At 43.4% G+C, this 21,674-nt stretch overlaps 1 protein-coding gene across 5 annotated transcripts in view; it reads right to left on the bottom strand.

Annotated features, from left to right (window-relative positions):
• The window catches only part of LOC106581805 (sodium-driven chloride bicarbonate exchanger-like), a 51,774-nt gene that overhangs the window by 18,885 nt on the left and 11,215 nt on the right, over positions 1–21,674 (bottom strand). For 3 of the 5 annotated variants that reach the window (XR_001323174.2, XM_045704465.1, XM_014164138.2), the window contains exons 2-8: positions 18,278–18,304; positions 10,704–10,785; positions 6,504–6,647; positions 6,114–6,252; positions 5,090–5,250; positions 4,446–4,628; positions 1,565–1,656 (exon numbers count right to left, since the gene is read on the bottom strand). Coding sequence is in view for 4 of the 5 variants with exons in the window: in XM_045704465.1 (XP_045560421.1) it covers positions 1,565–1,656; positions 4,446–4,628; positions 5,090–5,250; positions 6,114–6,252; positions 6,504–6,647; positions 10,704–10,785; positions 18,278–18,304 (828 nt within the window). In the remaining variant the exon portion in view is untranslated. Of the gene's footprint in view, positions 1–1,564; positions 1,657–4,445; positions 4,629–5,089; positions 5,251–6,113; positions 6,253–6,503; positions 6,648–10,703; positions 10,786–17,080; positions 17,282–18,277; positions 18,305–21,674 lie in introns of those variants that run through there. The other 2 variants (XM_045704466.1, XM_045704467.1) reach the window with 2 other exon arrangements.

Genomic DNA, 21,674 nt, shown 5'->3' with positions numbered 1-21,674 from the left:
GGTTGCAAGATCGAATCCTCGTAGCTGACAAGGTACAAATCTGTCGTTCTGCCCCTGAACAAGGCAGTTAACCCATTGAAAATAAGAATTTGTTCTTAACTGATTTGCCTAGTTAAAAATAATAATAATTATGCAACCCTATGTTGTGATAATAGTGCATTTCCTGTTAATAGCTAGATATAGATTGGCCAACCATAACATGAACATGTTATAACAAACTATTACAGAAGATTACCATAAATCAGTCTAAAGTGGTATCTCCATTTACATAACATTTCCAGAGGTTATCATCTCCTTGTTGTTACACGGTGTCTGCCCCCGCAGTGACACATCCATCCAGACCTGAGCCTGCCTGGCTGCCTGCAAACTGATCCTCCTGTCTCTGTTCTGCTGTGATCCTGTCTGTCTGCTATGGAGCCGCACTGCGTCAAATGGAAGTGAGGTAACTTTAAGAAGAGGCAGTAGGGGCATCGGAGTCCCATCTGTAAACACCATGCTCACTGCTAACAGAATAAGGAGGCCTCAAACTATATTGTAGCGAAGTGGAACAGAAAAGCTCAGCCTACAGAATGTGTAGCAAATTGAAGTAACTTAGCAATTGCATTTTTTAATAATATTCTAGGACAATAAATGTGTAACATGAGCTTCCTGACGGAAGAGTATGGATATGAACGAGCAGCAGTTACTGAGGTTAAATATATTATTTATGTCATTTGTACATTTTATTGACAGATACAGTGAAGACGTGATTGAGAGGAGGGGGATAGAGGAGAGGGACATAGAATGGAAAGTGACACAGTCAGGGTTTGAACCCAATACTTCAGGGGCAATGTGTGGTCTGTGAGCAGCAGTACCACCACCAGATCAACCCCTGGCACAATACTGAGGTTAATGGAGGTGCTATTGTTAAAGTGTACCGTTCAAATACAGGCCTAAGAATGTTAAATAGGCATGTTAAATCCAGAACATCCGTAGAACACTCTCTATTAAGCTTCTTTGTCCCAAAAAATATTTGGCTGCATTTTATTTCTGGTTTTATTCAACCACATTAGACAGTCTTAAATACATTCTCAGAACAAGAACAAAAGGCTCTGATACTTTGGTATCAGGTCACAGACAAATGGTTACTGACAAAAGGTTAGGATTTAGAGGTAAGTGAGACTGCTGTTGTCCCAGTCTAATCTACAATGCTAACGGCAGTGTTGGTGAGATGACTGTTTTGCAATAGAGTGGTTATAATGGTTTAAATCCTAATCCACAAAAAGAGGGCTTTTGTGGATCAAAAAAGCAACAAGTACAAACAAATGATAATGGAACAGATTATTTTTAACGTTCATACACCCGTCAACTGCAACAGCTGGTATGTTAAGTGCAGTATGTGGCAGTGTTGTATGTTAGTGAGTTCAAGGCCTATATTCTTAAAGTGTCTCCGAGTTGGGAGTGCTGATCTAGGATCAGTTTGGCCTTTTAAATCATAATGAATGAGAGGGAGGGACCTGATCCTAGATCAGCCCTCTTACTCTGAGATTCTTTGAGAATACGGGCCCAGAATGTCTTACTGTACCTTACTGAAGTCCACAGCACTGTTCTCTCTGCTGACTTCAGCTTTGCCATCATTGGGGATGGGTAGAGAGGTCTGGGGAGGAATCACCTGACCTGGAACAAAAAGAGAGGAAGGAGTCCAATAAGTCAACTACTGAGCCCTCTATATCAGACCAACATCAAGGTTTCACAGCAGTGCAGGTGCCAATGGCAATAAAGCACAGCGTCTCACAGAGAGAGAGAGAGAGAGAGAGAAAGAGAGAGAGCGCACTCTTGGGATACCAAAATGACCAACAGTGCTTTAGATATCTATAGATTTGCACTGTAATGGTGATGTAATCTGGGATTTATCAGACATTGGTAAAGTACCCTTATTTAGTGCAGATCCCAAGAGAGGACTGAAGATAAAGCCTAAGAGTGGCTGCATGGGGGAGGATGGGTGTCATGGATGGCCTTGGTGAGGATGGATGGGCAAAGCTTGTCCATTAGGATTTCAGCATGATCATTTGAGCATTATCATTGTGTCAAGGAGACTGACTGATGCAAACAGGAAATTAGCCCACAGCTGCCAGAGTAGAGCAAAAGGATTTAAATCGGAAGGATTACTTTTTATTTGTGAGAGGGCACAGATTAATACTAATTTCAGTGTTTGATCCATTCACAAGCCAGTAGAAACTCTCAGTGACTTACGGATGCATAACAAATCGAAATAATCAGAAATAAAAGCATGCCTTGCAATGATTCATTTTGACTCATATTTCCACATGAACTCAATGAGAGAAGCCTCAAGCAATTTACCAAGCTAGCTGCCCATGAAGAAACACCACAGCCTCTTTAGCTTTAAATGGCATTACTTGCAATGAGTAGGAGGTTGCCCTCGCTAACATGGCCCTGGTTTTGTTAATTAGTCCCACACTCGCTGTTTGCCACTCTTTAATTTAGCTTTTGGATAAACACTCTACTTAAATGAACATGCCTATGTCACACCACTCTGAATTAAATTACAGCAGAGAGTGACTCGCTAAAAGGGTTTTGGGTGGTCTTCATGTATCAAAATTGCCATGTGGAATGCTGGCAAACTTGCTTCCCGAAACATAATTCCTGTAAAAGGTGATGGACATTCTCAATAAGGTCATTCCTTATTATCAGTGAACCCTGCTGCTCGGGGTCCTTTCTCTTCTGAATGTTTCCCTGTCCACATCTTCTACACTGATCACACCGTATCTCTATATTTTCAATTCTGATATTAAAAACATATAACTCCATGTATAGTCGATGTTAATGTTCACGATAAGTACAGCGACTTGATAAATATGCCTAATAACTGTCACTGATGTCTATTGTGATCAATGGCATACACTTAACACTTACAATGTACGGCTCACATGATATGAGTTGTTGTCTACACTATACACTAACTGACTTGGTTAAATGAGCTGAAGCACAAATCACAACCTCTGTTATTGACAGAAACAACTTTGAAATTAGCAACCTTCACAAGTTATGTTTTAGGATATGCTCGCAGTAGAGAAAGGTTCTGTCAAGGTTTAAGAGTGGCCTGGGTCTGGGTCATCCTCCTTGTCCACAGGCTGGATATCAGACTTGGGTCTGGGGCCCTGTTTCTGTGGTCTGGGGCCTGTGTGTGGAGTGGCTGGAGGGTGGCGGGTGGTGGATGAGGTCAGGAGATGGAGGAAGAGACACACTGGGGACAAAACAGTGGCCGTGGGTTGCAGGATGAGACCTGCCTTTCACTGCAAGACCCCGCTGCCATAAATGAGCACCAGAAGGAGGACTTAAGGGTAGAACAGAGTGATGGACCACCTGCCAGACACACGTACACACATTCATCCACATATACAGACACACACAAGGAAACAAGAGAAGAGAGACACACTGAACACTGAACAGAAGGTAAATTATGGACAATGTAATGTAAAATGAGAAAGTTATCCACATGGGATGATTGAAACCACTACTTACAAGATTATTTCCAATTTTAAAGTTGCTGTGACCAGCGGTAAAAAGTGAGGAGAACTGTAACACTTCTGAATGGACCAGGGCCCAGGTTTAACTAAATATTTTTGAAGAAAAAAATAAAGGATTTTTCCTAAAAGAAAAATAAGAAGCTCATAAAATAGTTCTTAGGTGCAATTCCTAAGAACTATTCTTAAATCCCTCGCTATCTTCTGCAATATTTTAGTGCTTCCATACCCTCTTAAACATCATGTGTTTGAGCTAAAGACTGCTGTAGTTCATTGTTGGCATCAGATTTGTCTATTTCTTCTGCATCCACTGATGCCAACCATTAGTCTGTGCGATTGACGGGGGCTGAACTAGAGACTTGCGAGACTCGAAAACGATTCATATTCAATTATTGCATTGTGATCTTGCCTAATGTTTTCTCAAGCTTTCCTATATCTCTCAGATGTATTTCAGACACTCATCTTGTGGATATTAATGTTTATTTCACTTATTTCAAGTTCAAGGACAAATTCTGCCCAGGACATAGATTATAGAATATTGTAATAACCTCACATCGTTTCTGTCACAAACTCCAAACTCCACACAGTTGTCACTGACTGGTTGGATATTCATTTCCAATTTCTGTACCAACAGGTTTTTGCTTGACAGACCTTGTTTTTTTATTGACATTTGTCAATAAAACTCAAGAATGCAACTGTTTATGTCAATTTTGTGTTCTACTTGTAGCCCTGGTTGTCCTGAGAAAACACTTCAATGTGAGGCTAAATAGGAGGACATAAAAGATAAGATCAAATGAAAAGAGTGAAATTTCAGGTTTTAGATCCAGGGACTGGCTGGATTAAATTAGATAAGAACTTTTCAAATATCTTCTTAAGATGATTGTTGCTACTTACTTGAGCAGAGAGCTGCCTGTTACTCACCGTTCTTGTCCATGGACTGGGGCTCGGACTGCTTTTTGTCAGCGAAGGAGCGTACAATGGGGATGCGGTTGGCCAGCTTCTTCTGGTTCTGGTGGTGGTGCTGTTTGAGGAGGGACTCTCTCACCTTCCTCCTCACCTCGTCCCCCAGCGGACCCACGGTCTCCTGCTGGTCCAACACCATGTCTGACAAACAGGACCACACAGTCAACAGTTCGACAGCAATTAGGAAACCATTTATTACATTCTGATTCCAATGCTTCCAATTAAAGATTGAAATGAAGATCATAGAACAGGGTAATTTTCACCAGGAACAAAACATTAGGTTGCAAAACGTTTTTCTACGGTATGCACTAATGAATACAACGCAGGCGTATGGGGTAGTTCCAGATGCCACTCTGCTCCACAGCAGTGATTTTCAACCTGTGGTCCGCGGACATTACTTTTCACAATGCAAATTGTTTAACAAACATCCATCTCTAATAATCTGTCTTTAATCTGTTACATTCCCTGATCAAATTGACTCTACATTTTACGTTAAGACATTCCGTGACTCAGTTAATGGTGATCATCATGAAATGTCGACTGTGATTTGATGGTTCCCCTGAAAGGAAAAGGTTGGGAGCCGCTGCTCTACTGCACAATACCTGCTACCTCCTCCACAGAGCTGGCCCTCATGTCGAGCAGCACGATGCCTGTGAGGATGCAGCTGCGCAACTCGAACAGGCTGTGCAGGGACAGCGTGGCCACGTAGGGCTTACTCCAGCGCTCTCCTCCATCCTCCACGTCCTCTTCGAACTTCAGCCACCTGTATGAGGGACAGAGGCCCAGTTTCATGTCAAACTGTTCCAGGGGACTAGGGGATAGATGACAGACAGCTGTCCAGCCATCTGGAAGCCCTGTACTGATAGCGCTCAGCTTACACAGACGGGACACGAAGAACGTACTGATGCTGTACCAGAGTCTGGTCGAGCGGTAATGCACTCGACTCCGGACCATGCCCTTCAGTGATGGGGTTCGAACCTTGGTCCGGCTGCTGCAGTCTGTGCCCTCCCTACCAGTCATTCCTCCTTAAATGTCTGCCCCCTGTCCTGTCTAAAAACCAATATGAAATGATGTTTGGATCTCCGATTTGCTTTAAAAACAAAAAAGGCATATATCTATGCTATGGTAGGGACTGACTGACTGACAATCCATGTAAAGGTGTATCAGTCAATATCAATGTGACAGAAAGTATTGTAGTGTAGTATGCACAACAGGATATTCATCTAGTCCAGACCTTATCCTTGTTTATTACAAGTAGAGGTACAGAAATGTTTACTACAACTAGACAAGGGTTAGTTTCCCTTTAAATCTGGGCTCCCAGATCTCATGCACCAGACTTTATGCACCAGACTTTATAATTAGAGCTTTACTTAGCCCATCCGTCCCCGAGGATTACAATCCCTCTTTATGTAACGTTAACTCTTTCAGGTAACAGTTTTGGGCATTAGGATATTATCACAGAGAATAAAATGGTAAATAAATAAATCATATCATATATATATCGATTTCATAACTTTGCATGATTAAAAATCAACCTATGGACCAACATGGAATCCCCTAGGATGTGTCATTGGAATTGATTGAATGCTTTCAGTAACGACAGGGGTGTGTCATGTGACTCCCTACCTGGCGGTTTCCCTCCACTCGGCGTCCTCTCCGTCTTTCAGGCAGATCTCGTCCAGTTCAGTGAAGAGGTCATGGGGGATGTGCTCCTCGTCATCATCCTCTGTGCCCAGCAGGAACTGCACTCTCTGGGATGGCGTGTCTGGAGCGCAGGGTCAGGTAACGGCATCACTTACAGTACTGTCTGCCATACAGACTCCCTGATTAAGGAGCTCTGCAGCAGGTTATGCCCATACACTGATGGGCACTGTGCAGTGTGTAGACAGTAATCCTACTTTTGAAATGCACTATGCAACCATATAGACATAACATATCCTATAGCTCATAAAACGATAGAAATATAATCCGGCTGCTGCTTTTTACATGGGCCAGCCAGGCAGTGGCAATACTTACAGTATGTGGGAGACTCTCTTCCATTGTCCACTCCAGATTCCAGCTCCCTGCTTCTCTTCCTGTGTCTGTGTCCGTGATGTCGATGTCTCCGGTGGCTCTTCTTCCCAATGGGGACATGTACTCCAATGTAGAGTGTCCTGTGACCTAGATGCAGCCACAGGGAAATAAATATGATAAGATAAGATGATAACATAAGATAATAGGTGTCACGTTGTATAAAGGATTGGAGACAGGCGCAGGAATACGTAATAGGGGGTTTTAATACTCCACCCAAAAATACAACATGCCATGAATAACCGACCCTAAATGTAGATAGCGGGAATGGCAACTTCTGCAGCTGCAACTGGCCCGTCCGGCGCTGCAACTTCGGCAGCTGCAACTGGCCCGTCCGGCGCCGCAACTTCGGCAGCTGCAACTTCTGCACCTGCAACTGTCCGGCGCCGCAACTTCGGCAGCTGCAACTGGCCCTGATCGACCCACACCGCGGTCATGTGGTCATCCTTGAGGCCGGTGTCATCCCGCTGCTGGTGGAGCGCGTCAGGGGAGGGGTACGGCGCAGAGAAGTGGTGCTGGGTTCCTGCGGTTGACATCCTGGATGCTTCACTGACCAGGGATTTTCACCATCGGCACCCTGACCTACCCGCACCACGTCCCTGTGATCGTCCCTCAGGCCGGTGTCGTTCCACTGCTGGTGCAACACATCGGGGGGAGGGGGTACTGTCACGGATTCCCCCTGTACTGCTGCCCTTCCGTGCACCAGTTCCGCAGGTCAACTTCACCGGCCTCTAGGCGTCACTGAACTGTCTCATTACGCACACCTGATTCCAATTCCCCAATTAGTAATTGTATATATGTGCCCGCTGTTCACCATTGTCTTGTCGGTTATTGTTCCCATGTCCATTGGTCTGTGAGTACCTGTGCTTAGTTATTTTGGCTTTTGTGCTGCGTGTATTGTGCACTTGCTATTATGGGTCTCGTCCCGTGTAGGTTTTTGGGTTATATCCCGGTGTTTATTTTGGGCTTCGTCCCCGTGCCTTTCACGGCATGTTGAATTTTTGAGTGGAGTATTAAAACCCCCCTATTACGTATTCCTGCGCCTGTCTCCAAATCATTTATAAAACGTGACAAGAGACAGAGAAATAATTTTATTCAAAGAGGTCTGATTAAGGCTGCCCATTCTGTTTGTATTTACGGGTCAATATCAACAGAGATATACCCGCAACAAAGACAAACATTGTGGTTTACACTTTACTTTCTAACCAGCTATAAGTAAATACCAGCTTACATACCGGCCATAAAATAAACCCTTCTACTGACATCATTACTTTGTATCAGTGGAGGTCTAAACATACATCTCTAGGAATGTGTTATCGTCAACATCTGCCATAGAAGTACTATACAGGCCTCTTAAAATCCCCCTAGTGCATCATCTGGTATGATGAATAAAAAAAATACTTTTATTACATGAATTGCAGTAAAAAGACTGTGAGAGTTTGAAGCATACGGCTGTGTCTGATAGAATAACATGCAATATTGAGTCAAGCGCGATATATTGCAAATGATCTATCCTTTACCGTATTGTACAGATAAATAATATGAAATTGATGAGTAATTCACCCTAGTCTCATTTAGAAACTAAACCATTTGCAGTTGACCGGGATCTGTGCAGCAGGCAGATGGGATTAGATGTTTAGAGTTTAGATGGGATAGGCAGCAGGGGTGGACCGTCACCTTGCTGATATCAGTGAGACTAAATTGATGTGCTGCTGTGACAGTGTAAGGGTAATCCGCCCTAGCTCCACGCCCGCTCTCGCCTCGGGGAGAAACACAGCTTTGTGACTGCTCCTTCAGGCCCGGGGCTTTAAGAAGGCAGCTAGCAGCCTCTGCTGTTCAAACCAATTCCAGTTATCCCACAAACACTAGCGTATCATTGCTAAACACTTCCTCTATTTACACAAGAACTGGGAACTTCTGTGCTATGATAAATGCATATCTGGAAATTAAAATGAAATGAATTGGAAGTAACGTCCTTGAAAGCTCAGCATAAATAAATATGTGCATGTGCATTCATGCGTGTGTGTGTGTGTGTGTGTGTGTGTGCCAATGGAGGATTCTCAGAGGAGGAAGGGGAGGACCATTTTTCAGAATTTCAGAAAAATGTAAATAGTGAAACATTAAAAAAGTTACAACTATACTAAATATACTCACGTCACCAAATAATTAATTAAAACACACTATTTTGTAATGAAGGTTTACAGTAGCCTCAACAGCCCTCTGTAGGGTAGCACCATGGTGTAGCCAGAGGACAGCTAGCTTGACCCCTCTTCTGGGTACATTGACTTCAATACAAAACCTAGGGAGCTCAAGGTTCTCACCCCCTTCCATGCAATACCTAGGGAGCTCAAGGTTCTCACCCCCTTCCATGGACTTACACAGTAATTATGACAACTTCTGGAGGATGTCCTCCAACCTATCAGAACTCTTGCAGCATGAACTGACATATTCTCCATCAAAGGATCAGAGAAGGAATCTAGGACCAAAAGCATAAGCTACAGCTAGCTAGCACTGAAGTGCATACAGTGTTGTGATTAGTTTACTTAAAAAGAGAGAAAGACAATAGTTGAACAGTTTTAAACAAATTCATTTCTTAAAAAATGAAGGAAAAGCAAGAGAGAGAGAGCGAGAGGGATAGAGAGAGAGAGAGATAGCTATATTTCGTTGTAGTTTCTTCACTTACTTAGCTAGCAAATGCAGCTAGCTAGTTTAGCCTACACAAACACCCAGCTCAAACAGAGAGGGATGCTATGTTAGCTAGTTGGCTATGGCTATCCAACACTGGAACTCTTCCAAGTTAAGGTAAGCTTTGGGTTTTATTAATTTATTGCCACCGGGGCCCGCCGGTGTAACTGCTAAACTGCTTGCTGGCTGTACACTGTACTGCATGATTATAGCGGGTTTTCTAATGCTTTAGTTCTAGTAGCTATGTTGACTATGACGTTAGGTAGTATGGTGACAACAATGTAGGCTGTGTGTAGCGGTTAGCAGTTATGATATGTTTTTCTCGACTGGTCAGAGACAGCTGTTTTGTGTTGTGCACTGAAGTCCACAAGCGAAGGGAAAAGGTGAGAGGAGAGTACGTAGATGCGAGAAGGAATTATTCAACGAGCAAAGTGATCGTGCTGTTTGTATATGGGTGCTATGAAAGTGTTTGCAGGTGATCAGGGGTGTAATCATTCCTCCGATTCTTTTGAAAAAAAAATCTTAAACGGAAGCAAACAGAACGAAACGGGGATAAACATACCTGAATTTGTCCAATAGAAACTATAGTTTGCAACTGTTGCACTAATGTTTACACCCTAGATCAGCTAGATGCAGGCAAGAGTGTGCAAGGCTTGAATGTGTCACTGTCTGTCACCTTGATTGCACACATTTCTCTCTCGGCCTGTGCACCTACATTGTAAACTTTCATTAATAGCCTAGGTTATAGCAACCTCATGATAGGTATAGGGAATATGTGAGTATCGTATAGTAGCCTAAACCTATCAATGTTACAATGAACTGGGTGAATGGAATATGAATGACAGCCTTCCAATATGCTGTAATAGAAATAAGGCCATGCTCATAACATTTTTTATTTGTCCTCCATCTTAAACGGCACTGACCGCCACTGGTGTGTACTCAGACTATGTTGTTCAGATACTGTGATTCTGGGCTGGGGGCTTGTGATGGACTTCACACGGAAGAGACCTGAGCACACACTGTTGGCGTGAGCTGAATCCTAGTCACAACACACAACACAGAGTCACCAGCCACTATGCATTAGAGCAACTTAAGAACCAAATCAAACTTCACAATGTGTTACTATGTGCTAAAATGAGCAGGTCTTCTCTTTGGTCGTCAGGTTTTAACAATTCAGATACAAAGATAGGTGATTTTCAGCGATCTACACACTATTGATATCATGAGTCATGACTAACAGACCAATCAGAGTATTTTCCTGTCCTCCTGAAGTGCACTGCAGCTCAAGCAGCTCTCGTTACCACCCTCTCTAGTGTCACGCGTACGGTGTACATATTAGGACAGCCTCAGTCTTGAACACAACAGCCTTCTCTCAAGTGGCCCTGTGGGTGGCCTTCTAACCTTCTTGTCAGGCTTCCACACAATTAACTTAAGGTATTGTACTACATAATGTCAATGTACCTTCGAGTTCCTCCTTCTCAAAATTGGTTTTCAGCATGGACCGGTATCCACCTCTGTCCACCACAGCCTCTTCATCATTTCTCTGTGAAGGAGAGACAAAAACTGAAATGATTGAAGTTACATAATTGGAACAATTGCCATGTTGAATCCATATAGTCATTATGTACACGTAGTCATTATCTTCCCCAAGGGAATATTATTGCTTTAAAAAAGACTGGATAACAGCCAGGAGTCTCATTTGGCATAGTTGCTTCGAGGTGCACTGAATCACACTGAATCACACTTAGCTAGCAGACTGTAACGGGCTAATGTGACGCGCCATTAACCACTACAGGTTAGCTACTGTTTGACGTAGCGCAGATCATTTTTCCGCCAACCTTAACTTGGCGATACTTCCTCGATTCCCGACTTGGAAGACAACCAATGTCCGCTAGTCAATGAAATAAATATTTTGCTCCGCGAAGTGATCCAACAATGTGTACGACGCCATCTTGTCTCTTTCAAATCATCTCTCATTGACTTGAGACAGGTGGGTGTCCACCCCCCAAAAGTGCTGCATGTCATGATGACACTCAGCTGTCTCGATCGATGAGAGAAGATTTGAAATAGACAAGATGGCAGTACCTATCTAATAACCCCTGTCAGCCAGCTGGAACAGAGTAATGGTCGGACTAGGCAATATTTTCAATAGCTATAATCACACTTTGGTTCATCAGAATAGCACGTTATGCTTGTCTTAGCTGCATGCTCATGGTAGCCAGGTCGCCTAAGCATTTCAATGTTCCAGCTCAAACAATAATCTACTCGAGGGTCAACAAAAAAGTACTCAAAGTATAGTTTATTACTGACAAATAACGTTGACAGACTTACATATTATCAGGAATTATAAAACTGCCACGTTAGCTACAATAAGCATTGGGGCTATAGAAGTGAGCGAGGTTATAACATCAAAACAGAAATAGGACCTTTGTGAGAAGTAAGTTGACCTCAGAAAAACGTCGTTAAATGGTGACAGAAAGACAGCTGGACAGTGTCGATTTACACACAGCGTTTCCTGTTTGGCAAAGCCCCAGTCTGACTAAAAGAGCCTCTGCTAAAAACCCTCATCAGAATGAACGACCACTCAGTCTTATTGCGAATGAACTGTGATGCAGTCACTAAACACATTTGAAAACATTTGCCACCTTACACCACACAACCATTGTGAAAGGAACCCTCTGCTCTCCAAAACAATAGATGGAGGTAGAAGTGTCTAAATGAAGTGTGAACGTGTCAGATGTGTGGTGCTGATGAGAGGGAGACGTGTGGTGCTGATGAGAGGGAGACGTGTGGTGCTGATGAGAGGGAGACGTGTGGTGCTGATGAGAGGGAGACGTGTGGTGCTGATGAGAGGGAGACGTGGTGCTGATGAGAGGGAGACGTGTGGTGCTGATGAGAGGGAGACGTGTGGTGCTGATGAGAGGGAGACGTGTGGTGCTGATGAGAGGGAGACGTGTGGTGCTGATGAGAGGGAGACGTGTGGTGCTGATGAGAGGGAGACGTGTGGTGCTGATGAGAGGGAGACATGTGGTGCTGATGAGAGGGAGACGTGGGGGGATTAGTGAGAGGGAGACGTGGGGGGGATTAGTGGTGAGTGCTGCTGATCCGATGACCTTACATGTCCACCTATTTAAGACGGCAGGGAGGATGATGAAAGAGAGAGAAACAGTGTGTGAGAGCGAGAGAGGGAGAGAGAGAGAGAGAGAGAGAGAGAAGGGACAGCGAGAGAGAGAAGGGACAGATGGGTGTCACGACACAGCAAGATGCTCACAAATCTAATTTAAAGGGATATCCCCTTCGAAACCCTAGGAATTACAGTCTCCAACTGAGCAGTCTTTGTCCTGAGCAGTCATTGTCCGGACGTGATGTGTTATCAATGTAGATTACAATCCCACCACTATGCTTTGTCATTGTTATGACTTGGGCTATGTATGGTCTCAGGGTGGCTGTTATATTTAGAAGTCCAAATGTTATGTTGCTGCTGCAAACAATAAGAATTTACAAACAACTTCTAGATGTCTTACCCGTGCTTCAGTTGAACACAAACCCTACATGGTGTGCTGTCTAAATGCAAGTACTTCTGCTAGCACTGCTATTCTGTTAGCAGCTATTGGCCAGCTCTCTCCCGACCTGCTGCTTCCCCAGACACACAGCTAGCCGGACAAGGGCACTGAATTATCATCACAACTCTGTTCAAGCCTTCGAAGTAGTTTCGCAGCTCTGTATTTTAACATGCCTTATTGAGAGCCTTCGCAGTAGTTTCACAGCTCTATATTTTAACATGCCTTATTGAGTGCCTTCCATTCGCTTAATATGCTAATGCATGCTAATGCTAATGTGTGCCGGTGGCAGCTCGGAGGTCATATGACCAGAACTCCCAGGAGATGGGGGGGGGGGGCTGGTACTGCAGGATGGAGCAGAAGCGTGCACGTCACCAGCCCACTCAGTGATTTCTGCAAGAGGTACATACACTGCCTGTGAGGGAGCCTTTGAGGAGACATAAGAGAGAGAGCGGCACACAGCAGAGAGAGAAGCATGGCCAGATGAAGATATACTCCATCGAACACCTTGGCCTTTCTACACAGGGGCATGGAGTAGCAGGCAGAGCAAGTGAATTGTGGGAAGGCTCTAGTAAGCTAAGAGCAGCACTTCAATGATACTGCCCCCAACAAAGTGCCATTGGATGTTTTTGTCAATCCTGCTCAACAGATCTACTCTTCGATTGGTTTATCAGTATGGACTGTCAGAAACATACTGCAACATTGGATAGGCCTGCATACATTAAGCGGAACGTTGCTAACGTCCTTCCGGTTTGATGAATGCGTGGAGATATATGTGAAAGATCCGGTAGTTTGTTGTACCGTATGCTCGATATATGAGTCGCTCTATATATGAGTCACCACACACACACACACACATACATAGGCTCACAGACATGAGAGCACTTAATTCAAAAGAAAAGCATTTTATGTCCTAAACAATTTGGGACATTTCATTTCTATAAAACATGATCCAGATCCCTCTTCTCCTGACATAAATACTATCATTACAATGTCAGCCTGTCTATGGAAATGTGTGACCCAAATAGCTGTCTTCTCCCTAACCACAGAAGCCCAAGGAGTTTTCCGGAGAACTAGCAGTAATAACCTCATTACTGACAATGAGTTAGGTGTCGAAAGCATTCCACAGGGATGCTGGCCCATGTTGACTCTAATGCTTCCCACAGTTGTGTCAAGTTGGCTGGATGTCCTTTGAGTGGTGGACCATTCTTGACGCACATGGGAAACTTTGTGAAAAGTGTGTGAAAAACTTAGCACTGTTGCAGTTCTTAACTGGCACCTGTTACCATACCTCGTTCAAAGGCACTTCAATATTTTGTCTTGCCCATTCACCCCATGAAAGGCACTCATACACAAACAATGTCTCAATTGCCTCAAGGCTTCAAAATCCTTCTTTAACCTGTGTCCTCCCCTTCATCTACACTGATTGAAGTGGATTTAACAAGTGACCTCAATAAGCAATAATAGTAGCTTTCACCTGGATTCACCTGGTCAGTCTATGTCATGGAAAGAGCAGGTGTTCATAATGTTTTGTACACTCAGTGTATATCAGTATCATAGCACCAGCGCTGCAGTAAATCAATAAGAAGGTCTGGCCTGTCAATAGTGCTATGTATACAATTAGCACACCCTGAACACAATCAATCAACAAACAGGATCCCATGTCTCACTGCTTCACTGTAGCAACATGGACAGGGCATCATGACATGGATATCACACAACATTTTTCCATGGGTAGTAGTTACTAGCCGTTACGAGTGAACTGAAGCCAATTGAACAAGTTATACTATATTCTTCAAATACAGTTAGTGCACCATGTTCATACTAAGCACAAGAAATGTGAAACATTGACAAAGTTAGTATGTCGTACATCTGTGTACACTAAGAATGATAGAATCAGCTTTGTTTGGATGGGTTCTCTAAGATGAAATCTACTTAGTAACCAAAAGAAGTCGATTTTTTTTACTAAAAGCTTCTAAAGTATAAACCAAACGAAGTGCGTGAAAACATTGCTGGATGTGTGGCAAAAAAAGCTAAATTAAGCTTTGAAGACAACACTTTGTACTGCTCTGATTCTTCAGCCAGGACTATGGCCTCTCACGCAAAATGCACTCGGATTCAGAAAGCATCAAAACAGAGACATTAAAAGATAAAAAGTTCAGAGGTCAAAGATCAAGTTTTCAAAAGCATTGATGATATCTCTCAAGTCCATGGCCGCGTCTCGAATGTCACCCTATTCCCTATACGGTGTACTACTTCAATGACGCAGCAGCACGCTCTGCTATCAGACCTGTCACTCCCACAACACAGACACAAGCATAGAGGTTTATATACAAATGACATCTACAGTATAATTGAAGTATGGGTGAAGTGTGTTATCATTGATTACATGTGCTGTATAGATCTAGCATTTCTGGTTTGCTTTGCCACATGCTTCCCTGAAACCTGTCTTGGACATCAAATCAAAATCAAATCAAATAAAACGTTATTGGTCGCATACACTTATTTAGCAGATGTTATTGCGGGTGTAGCGAAATACTTGTGTTCCTAGTTCCAACAGAAGCTCTGGCCCTGGACCAGCGCTAGGACATAAGGGCCCATTTGGATTCTGAAGGACACTGCTGTCCTTCCACAGCTGCTGTGGCACATGGGTCAGGCTCCGTGGCCAGGACCCAGGTTGGTCATCTGAATGCTAATACACAGGAGGGATCAAAGTCTGTACAGTGCTTCAGGATTAAAGTACACACCGCACATTTTGTTTAGCGATATACTAACAGAACATTTACTTACTTAGTCCTCTTTGTCCCAGCTGCACAGTACATTAGCTTACATTAAAATGTGTTCTTACTGTATTCAGTTTTGTCTGTGTGCATCTGGATGGGTTTATGTTTGTCTTGTATAACATTCTATGGTGTCTGTACAATATAGCAGACCAAGGCATGTATTGTTGTGCATGTAAAGTGTTAATGTAGTGTGTTTTAGGAAGCAATGGCTTGTGACCTATTTTCCCCCAACTACTACACCTCTCTATGTGGGGTTTCTGGCTAACCTGGTGTGACATCCAACACTACATCCAACACTTCATGTGTGCTTCTACACCTGCATTGCTTGCTGTTTGTAAGAAGGGCTTTATAAATACATTTGATTTGATTTTGACTGCGTCCAACACCACATCCAACACTACATCCAACACTCCCAATGAGAATGACATGGCGCATACAGTAGCAGCATGACATACTGTAGGAATGAATAACAAGAGAAGAAAAAGATGACCAGAGATCAGTGTTGGCCTAACTCGCATTGTATGAGCACTCTGCACTCAAAGGCAAAAGGCATATTTAAGAGCAGAGGACTGTGGGGGATTAGTGGGGGCAGCCCAAGTGATTTAATTGGATGAGGCAGACATAATTTGGGGTCTGATCCGTGCAGATGGCAATGTTCACTCCGGCAGCAATAGCACCAGCAGCCTCATAATGACAACAACACCGTGCTCAGATGTCTCCGGGGTGCAGTTTCCCATAGGTACAGGTCTAGGTTCAGCTTCCCTTCCCCCAATCGCTTAACCATTAGTGGGGGGTGGGATGCTAAACTGACCCAAGATCAATGTATATTGCTCAGATGAGCTCAGCTTTGCATAGAACACAAAGTACATAATACAAAGAATACAGTCCTTCAACCTCCATTCACTTTTCCCACAACAAAATTGGCACCTCTCTAAGAATCACGAAGGACATCCAAAAACATATCATCCCTACAGGCTCTATAATACAAAATGGCAAAGCAGGCTTTGCCTTTCCTGGTGCAGAATTAATATGGGTGCACTCATCTCCTCTCCTGTATCCCAGGGATCAATGGCTGACATCAGCCGGGCAGGCTATCTCTCCCACCTCGACCCCCTGGCTGCCCTCTATCTCTCCGCTATCTTCTCCTACCTCTGAGAGGTGTACTTACTGTACTCTTCGATACAGTGTTCACTCCGCTATTAACTTTACACCGTTCAAATAGTATACTTCCTTGTGTTAACTTTGCCCTGATGTCATTAAAGAACAGGATACTGCAAGCATGATAAAGTGAAGCTGTTTGACACTGAGTTGTACAGATATTTCGAAAAGGCTTTTAGCATTAGCAGGAAACATCAGCATCACACACACACACACACACCCTTTAACCTTAGATAGCCTGAAGAACATCTGGCGAAGAACATCCTCCCAAACATAGAGCAGAACAGAGAGCAGAGCATAGTCACACCATCACAGAGTAAACAGAGCACAGCTATACCTTTAAAGAATAAAAGCGACTTTTAGGACCCAAGCCTCCAGCAGAATGCATGAACATATCCTTAAGGTGTTCTCTTGTACTTAGGAGTGCTGCTGAGCCGAGGTCAGGAGGCTGAGTTGAGCTCCGTAGTACCTGTACCTCTGACAGGCACACACTCTGCAAAGCAGTCTACCTTCTCACGATGCCAGGAACAGCCTTACAAATGCACACTCACTCCCTCTGTTGATTTTAACAACTGAGCAACCATTTATCCACCAATCCTGCATGAGATTACAACAATGACATCACTGGTGTCCAGACTCTTCTCTAAGAGGGAGATAGCTGGTGCTAAGCCACTGTGTTTCCCTCTTTTGTATGGCTTTCAGAGTAAAGCCCCTGTTGTAGCAGCTTGCCATCGCTGCACTGCTCAGATCCGCATCGCACCGCCTTGACCCGTCAGCCTAACCACTCTGGCCTGACCTTGTTCTCTCTCTCTCTCTCTGCAGACTGGAGCTCAGGTAAACCATGAGGCAATACAAAAGATGGGGAGCTATCACCCCAATGTAGCCAACTAAAACCCTTCTATACAGTGTAAGTTCATTATTTTAAAGGCCCAGTGCAATCAAAAACGTGACTTCCTGTGTTTTATATTTCTACACAATGAGGTTGGAATAATATGATAATTACTTTTTAGTGTAAGAGCTGTTTGAAAAGACCGCCTGAAATGTCTGCCTGTTTTGGTGGGAGGGAGTTGTGTTCCAAACCTCTGCCAATAACAGCAAATGTTCAGTTTTTCTCCTCCCACTCAAACCACTCCCAGACAGCCCTAGTTAAATTCTTGCTTGAGAAATTGCTCTTTGCTAAGAAGCTATTTTTGTTTATTTTTGACCATTTAAAATGAAAACAATCATAGTAAGCTACTTCATTGTTACGCAGAAATAATTTGATATTGAGATAAAAACGGCTGCATTGGACCTTTACATGATGCATTGCCTACCAGTGCCAGCATTTACATATTGAATAATGTTCGTTTGTGTATCAATGCCAGTTTGAACAAACACAACAATGTCACTGACACTGAGATAATTCAATTGTTTAGCATTGATTTTATGAATCTATTTTAGAGACACATAAGGATGTACTTTGATAGAGAGATCAGTGAACAGAAATAAAATGCTTTTTCAAGCACATAAAAAATACATCTGAGAACTAACTTACCACACTTCTGTGTCCAGGAGTTGACACCTGAATAAACAGTATTGTCATTATAAGCATTTTATAGGAAAGCAAGTCCATGGCAGTTCATGAAACATAACAACTACAAAAGCAGAATTGGTAACCTGTGTAGGGCAGAACTTCTGCTGCACACCAGTATTTTTTTAAATTTTTTATTAAACTTTATTTAACTAGGCAAGTGAGTTAAGAACAAATTCTCATTTACAATGACGGCCTACCAAAAGGCAAAAGGCCTGCGGGGACAGGGCCTGGGATTAAAAATACAAATAAATTAAATAAAAATGTAGGACAAAACACACATCACAACAAGAGAGACAACACAACACTACATAAAGAGAGACCTAAGACAACAACATAGCATGGCAGCAACACATGACAACACAGCATGGTAGCAATACAACATGACAACAACATGGTAGCAATACAACATGGCAGCAGCACAACATGGTAGCAGCACAAAACAGGGTACAAAAATTACTGGGTACAGACAACAGCACAAAGGGCAAGTAGGTAGAGACAACAATACAGTACATCACACAAAGCAGCCACAACTGTCAGTAAGTGTGTCCATGATTGAGACTTTGAATGAAGAGATGGAGATAAAACTGTCCAGTTTGAGTGTTTGGTTGCAGCTCGTTCCAATCGCTAGCTGCAGTGAACTGAAAAGACAAGCGACCCAGGGATGTGTGTGCTTTGAGGACCTTTTACAGAATGTGACTGGCAGAACGGGTGTTGAAAGAGGGTTTTATAAATAAGCATCAACCAGTGCGTCTTGCGACGGGTATACAGAGATGACCAATTTACAGAAGAGTACAGAGTGCAGTGATGTGTCCTATAAGGAGCATTGGTGGCAAATCTGATGGCCGAATGGTAAAGAACCATTAGTATTCTTGAAACTGTGTCCAAAATGCACCCTATTCTATAATCTCTACATAATACACTACTTTTGATCAAAGCCCTGGTCAAAGGTAGTATAAAGGGAATTGGGTGCCATTTGGGACGCAGGCTGAGTGAGTGGGGCACATCTAGTGGGGCACATTACTGGCATGATACTGTTCTATGCCATATGGTGCATCAATCACATCTGTTTGAGCCACCAGTACTTCTCAACCCGGTTGAGATGACAGTTATGGATTTTAGGCCAAATACTTCCCAGGGGGAAGCTAACATATACAGTGCCTTAGGAAAGTATTCAGACCCTTTGACTTTTTCACCATTTTGTTACAGCCTTATTCTAAAATTAATTAAATTGTTTTTTCCCCTCATCAATCTACATACAATATGTTTATTTTATTTTATTTATATTTAAATGTACCTTTATTTAACCAGGTAGGCCAATTGAGAACAAGTTCTCATTTACAACTGCGACCTGGCCAAGATAAAGCAAAGCAGTGCGATAAAAACAACACAGAGATACACAGAAACAAATGTACAGTCAATAACACAATAGAAAAATCTATGTACAGTGTGTGCAAACGTAGAAGAGTAGGGAGGTAGGCAATAAATAGGCCATAGACGTGAAATAATTACAATTTAGCATTAACACTGGGGTGATGGATGTGCAGATGATGATGTGCAAGTAGAGATACTGGGGTGCAAAAGAGCAAGAGGATAAATAACAATATGGGGTGAGGTAGTTGGGTGTGCGATTTACAGATTGGCTATGTACAGGTACAGTGATCGGTAAGCTGCTCTGACAGCTGATGCTTAAAGTTAGAGAGGGAGATATAAGACTCCAGCTTCAGTGATTTTTTTCAATTCGTTCCAGTCATTGGCAGCAGAGAACTGGAAGGAAAGGCGGCCAAAGGAGGTGTTGGTTTTGGGGATGACCAGTGAAATATACCTGCTGGAGCGGGTACTACGGGTGGGTGTTGCTATGGTGACCAGTGAGCTGAGATAAGGCGGGGCATTACCTAGCATAGACTTATAGATGACCTGGAGCCAGTGGGTTACGAATATGTAGTGAGGGCCAGCCAACGAGAGCGTACAGGTCGCAGTGGTGGGTAGTATATGGGGCTTTAGTAACAAAACAGATGGCACTGTGATAGACTACATCCAATTTATTGAATAGAGTGTTGGAGGCTATTTTGTAAATGACATCGCCGAAGTCAAGGATCGGTAGGATAGTCAGTTTTACGAGGGTATGTTTGGCAGCATGAGTGAAGGAGGCTTTGTTGCGAAATAGAAAGCCGATTCTAGATTTAATTTTGAATTGGAGATGCTTAATGTGAGTCTGGAAGGAGAGTTTACAGTCTTACAGTGCGGGCAGCAATCGGTTGAAGAGCATGCACTTAGTTTTACTTGCATTTAAAAGCAGTTGGAAGCCTCGGAAGGAGTGTTGTATGGCATTGAAGCTCGTTTGGAGGTTTGTTAGCACAGTGTCCAAAGAAGGGCCAGATGTATACAGAATGGTGTCATCTGCGTAGAGGTGGATCAGAGAATCACCAGCAGCAAGAGTGACATCATTGATATATACAGAGAAAAGAGTTGGCCCGAGAATTGAACCCTGTGGCACCCCCATAGAGACTGCCAGAGGTCCGGACAACAGGCCCTCCGATTTGACACACTGAACTCTATCTGAGAAGTAGTTGGTGAACCAGGCGAGGCAGACATTTGAGATGCAAAGGCTATTGAGTCTGATGATAAGAGTGCGGTGATTGACAGAGTCGAAAGCCTTGGCCAGGTCGATGAAGATGGCTGCACAGTACTGTCTTTTATCAATGGTGGTTATGATATGGTTTAGGACCTTGAGCGTGGCTGAGGTGCACCCATGACCAGCTCGGAAACCAGATTGCATAGCGGAGAAGGTACGGTGGGATTTGAAATGGTCGGTGATCTGTTTGTTAACTTGACTTTCGAAGATTTTAGAAAGGCAGGGCAGGATGGATATAGGTCTATAACAGTTTGGGTCTAGAGTGTCTCCCCCTTTGAAGAGGGGGATGACCGTGGCAGCTTTCCAATCTTTAGGGATCTCAGACGATACAAAAGAGAGGTTGAACAGGCTAGGGTTGCAACAATTTTGGCAGATATTTTTAGAAAGAGAGGGTCCAGATTGTCTAGACCAGTTGATTTGTAGGGGTCCAGATTTTGCAGCACTTTCAGAACATCAGCTATCTGGATTTGGGTGAAGGAGAGATGGTGGAGGTTTGGGCAAGTTGCTGAAGGGGGTGCAAAGCTGTTGAACGGGGTAAGGGTAGCCAGTTGGAAAGCATGGCCAGCCGTAGAAAAATGCTTCTTGAAATTCTCGATTATCGTAGATTTATCGGTGGTGACAGTTTCCTAGCCTCAGTGCAGTGGGCAGCTGGGAGGAGGTGCTCTTATTCTCCATGGACTTTAGTGTCCCAAAACGTTTTAGAATTAGTGCTACAGGATGCAAATG

The sequence above is a fragment of the Salmo salar genome, chromosome ssa21, assembly GCF_905237065.1.
Source record: "Salmo salar chromosome ssa21, Ssal_v3.1, whole genome shotgun sequence".
Taxonomy (NCBI): domain Eukaryota; kingdom Metazoa; phylum Chordata; class Actinopteri; order Salmoniformes; family Salmonidae; genus Salmo; species Salmo salar.
This window is presented reverse-complemented; position numbering and strand designations above follow the sequence as displayed.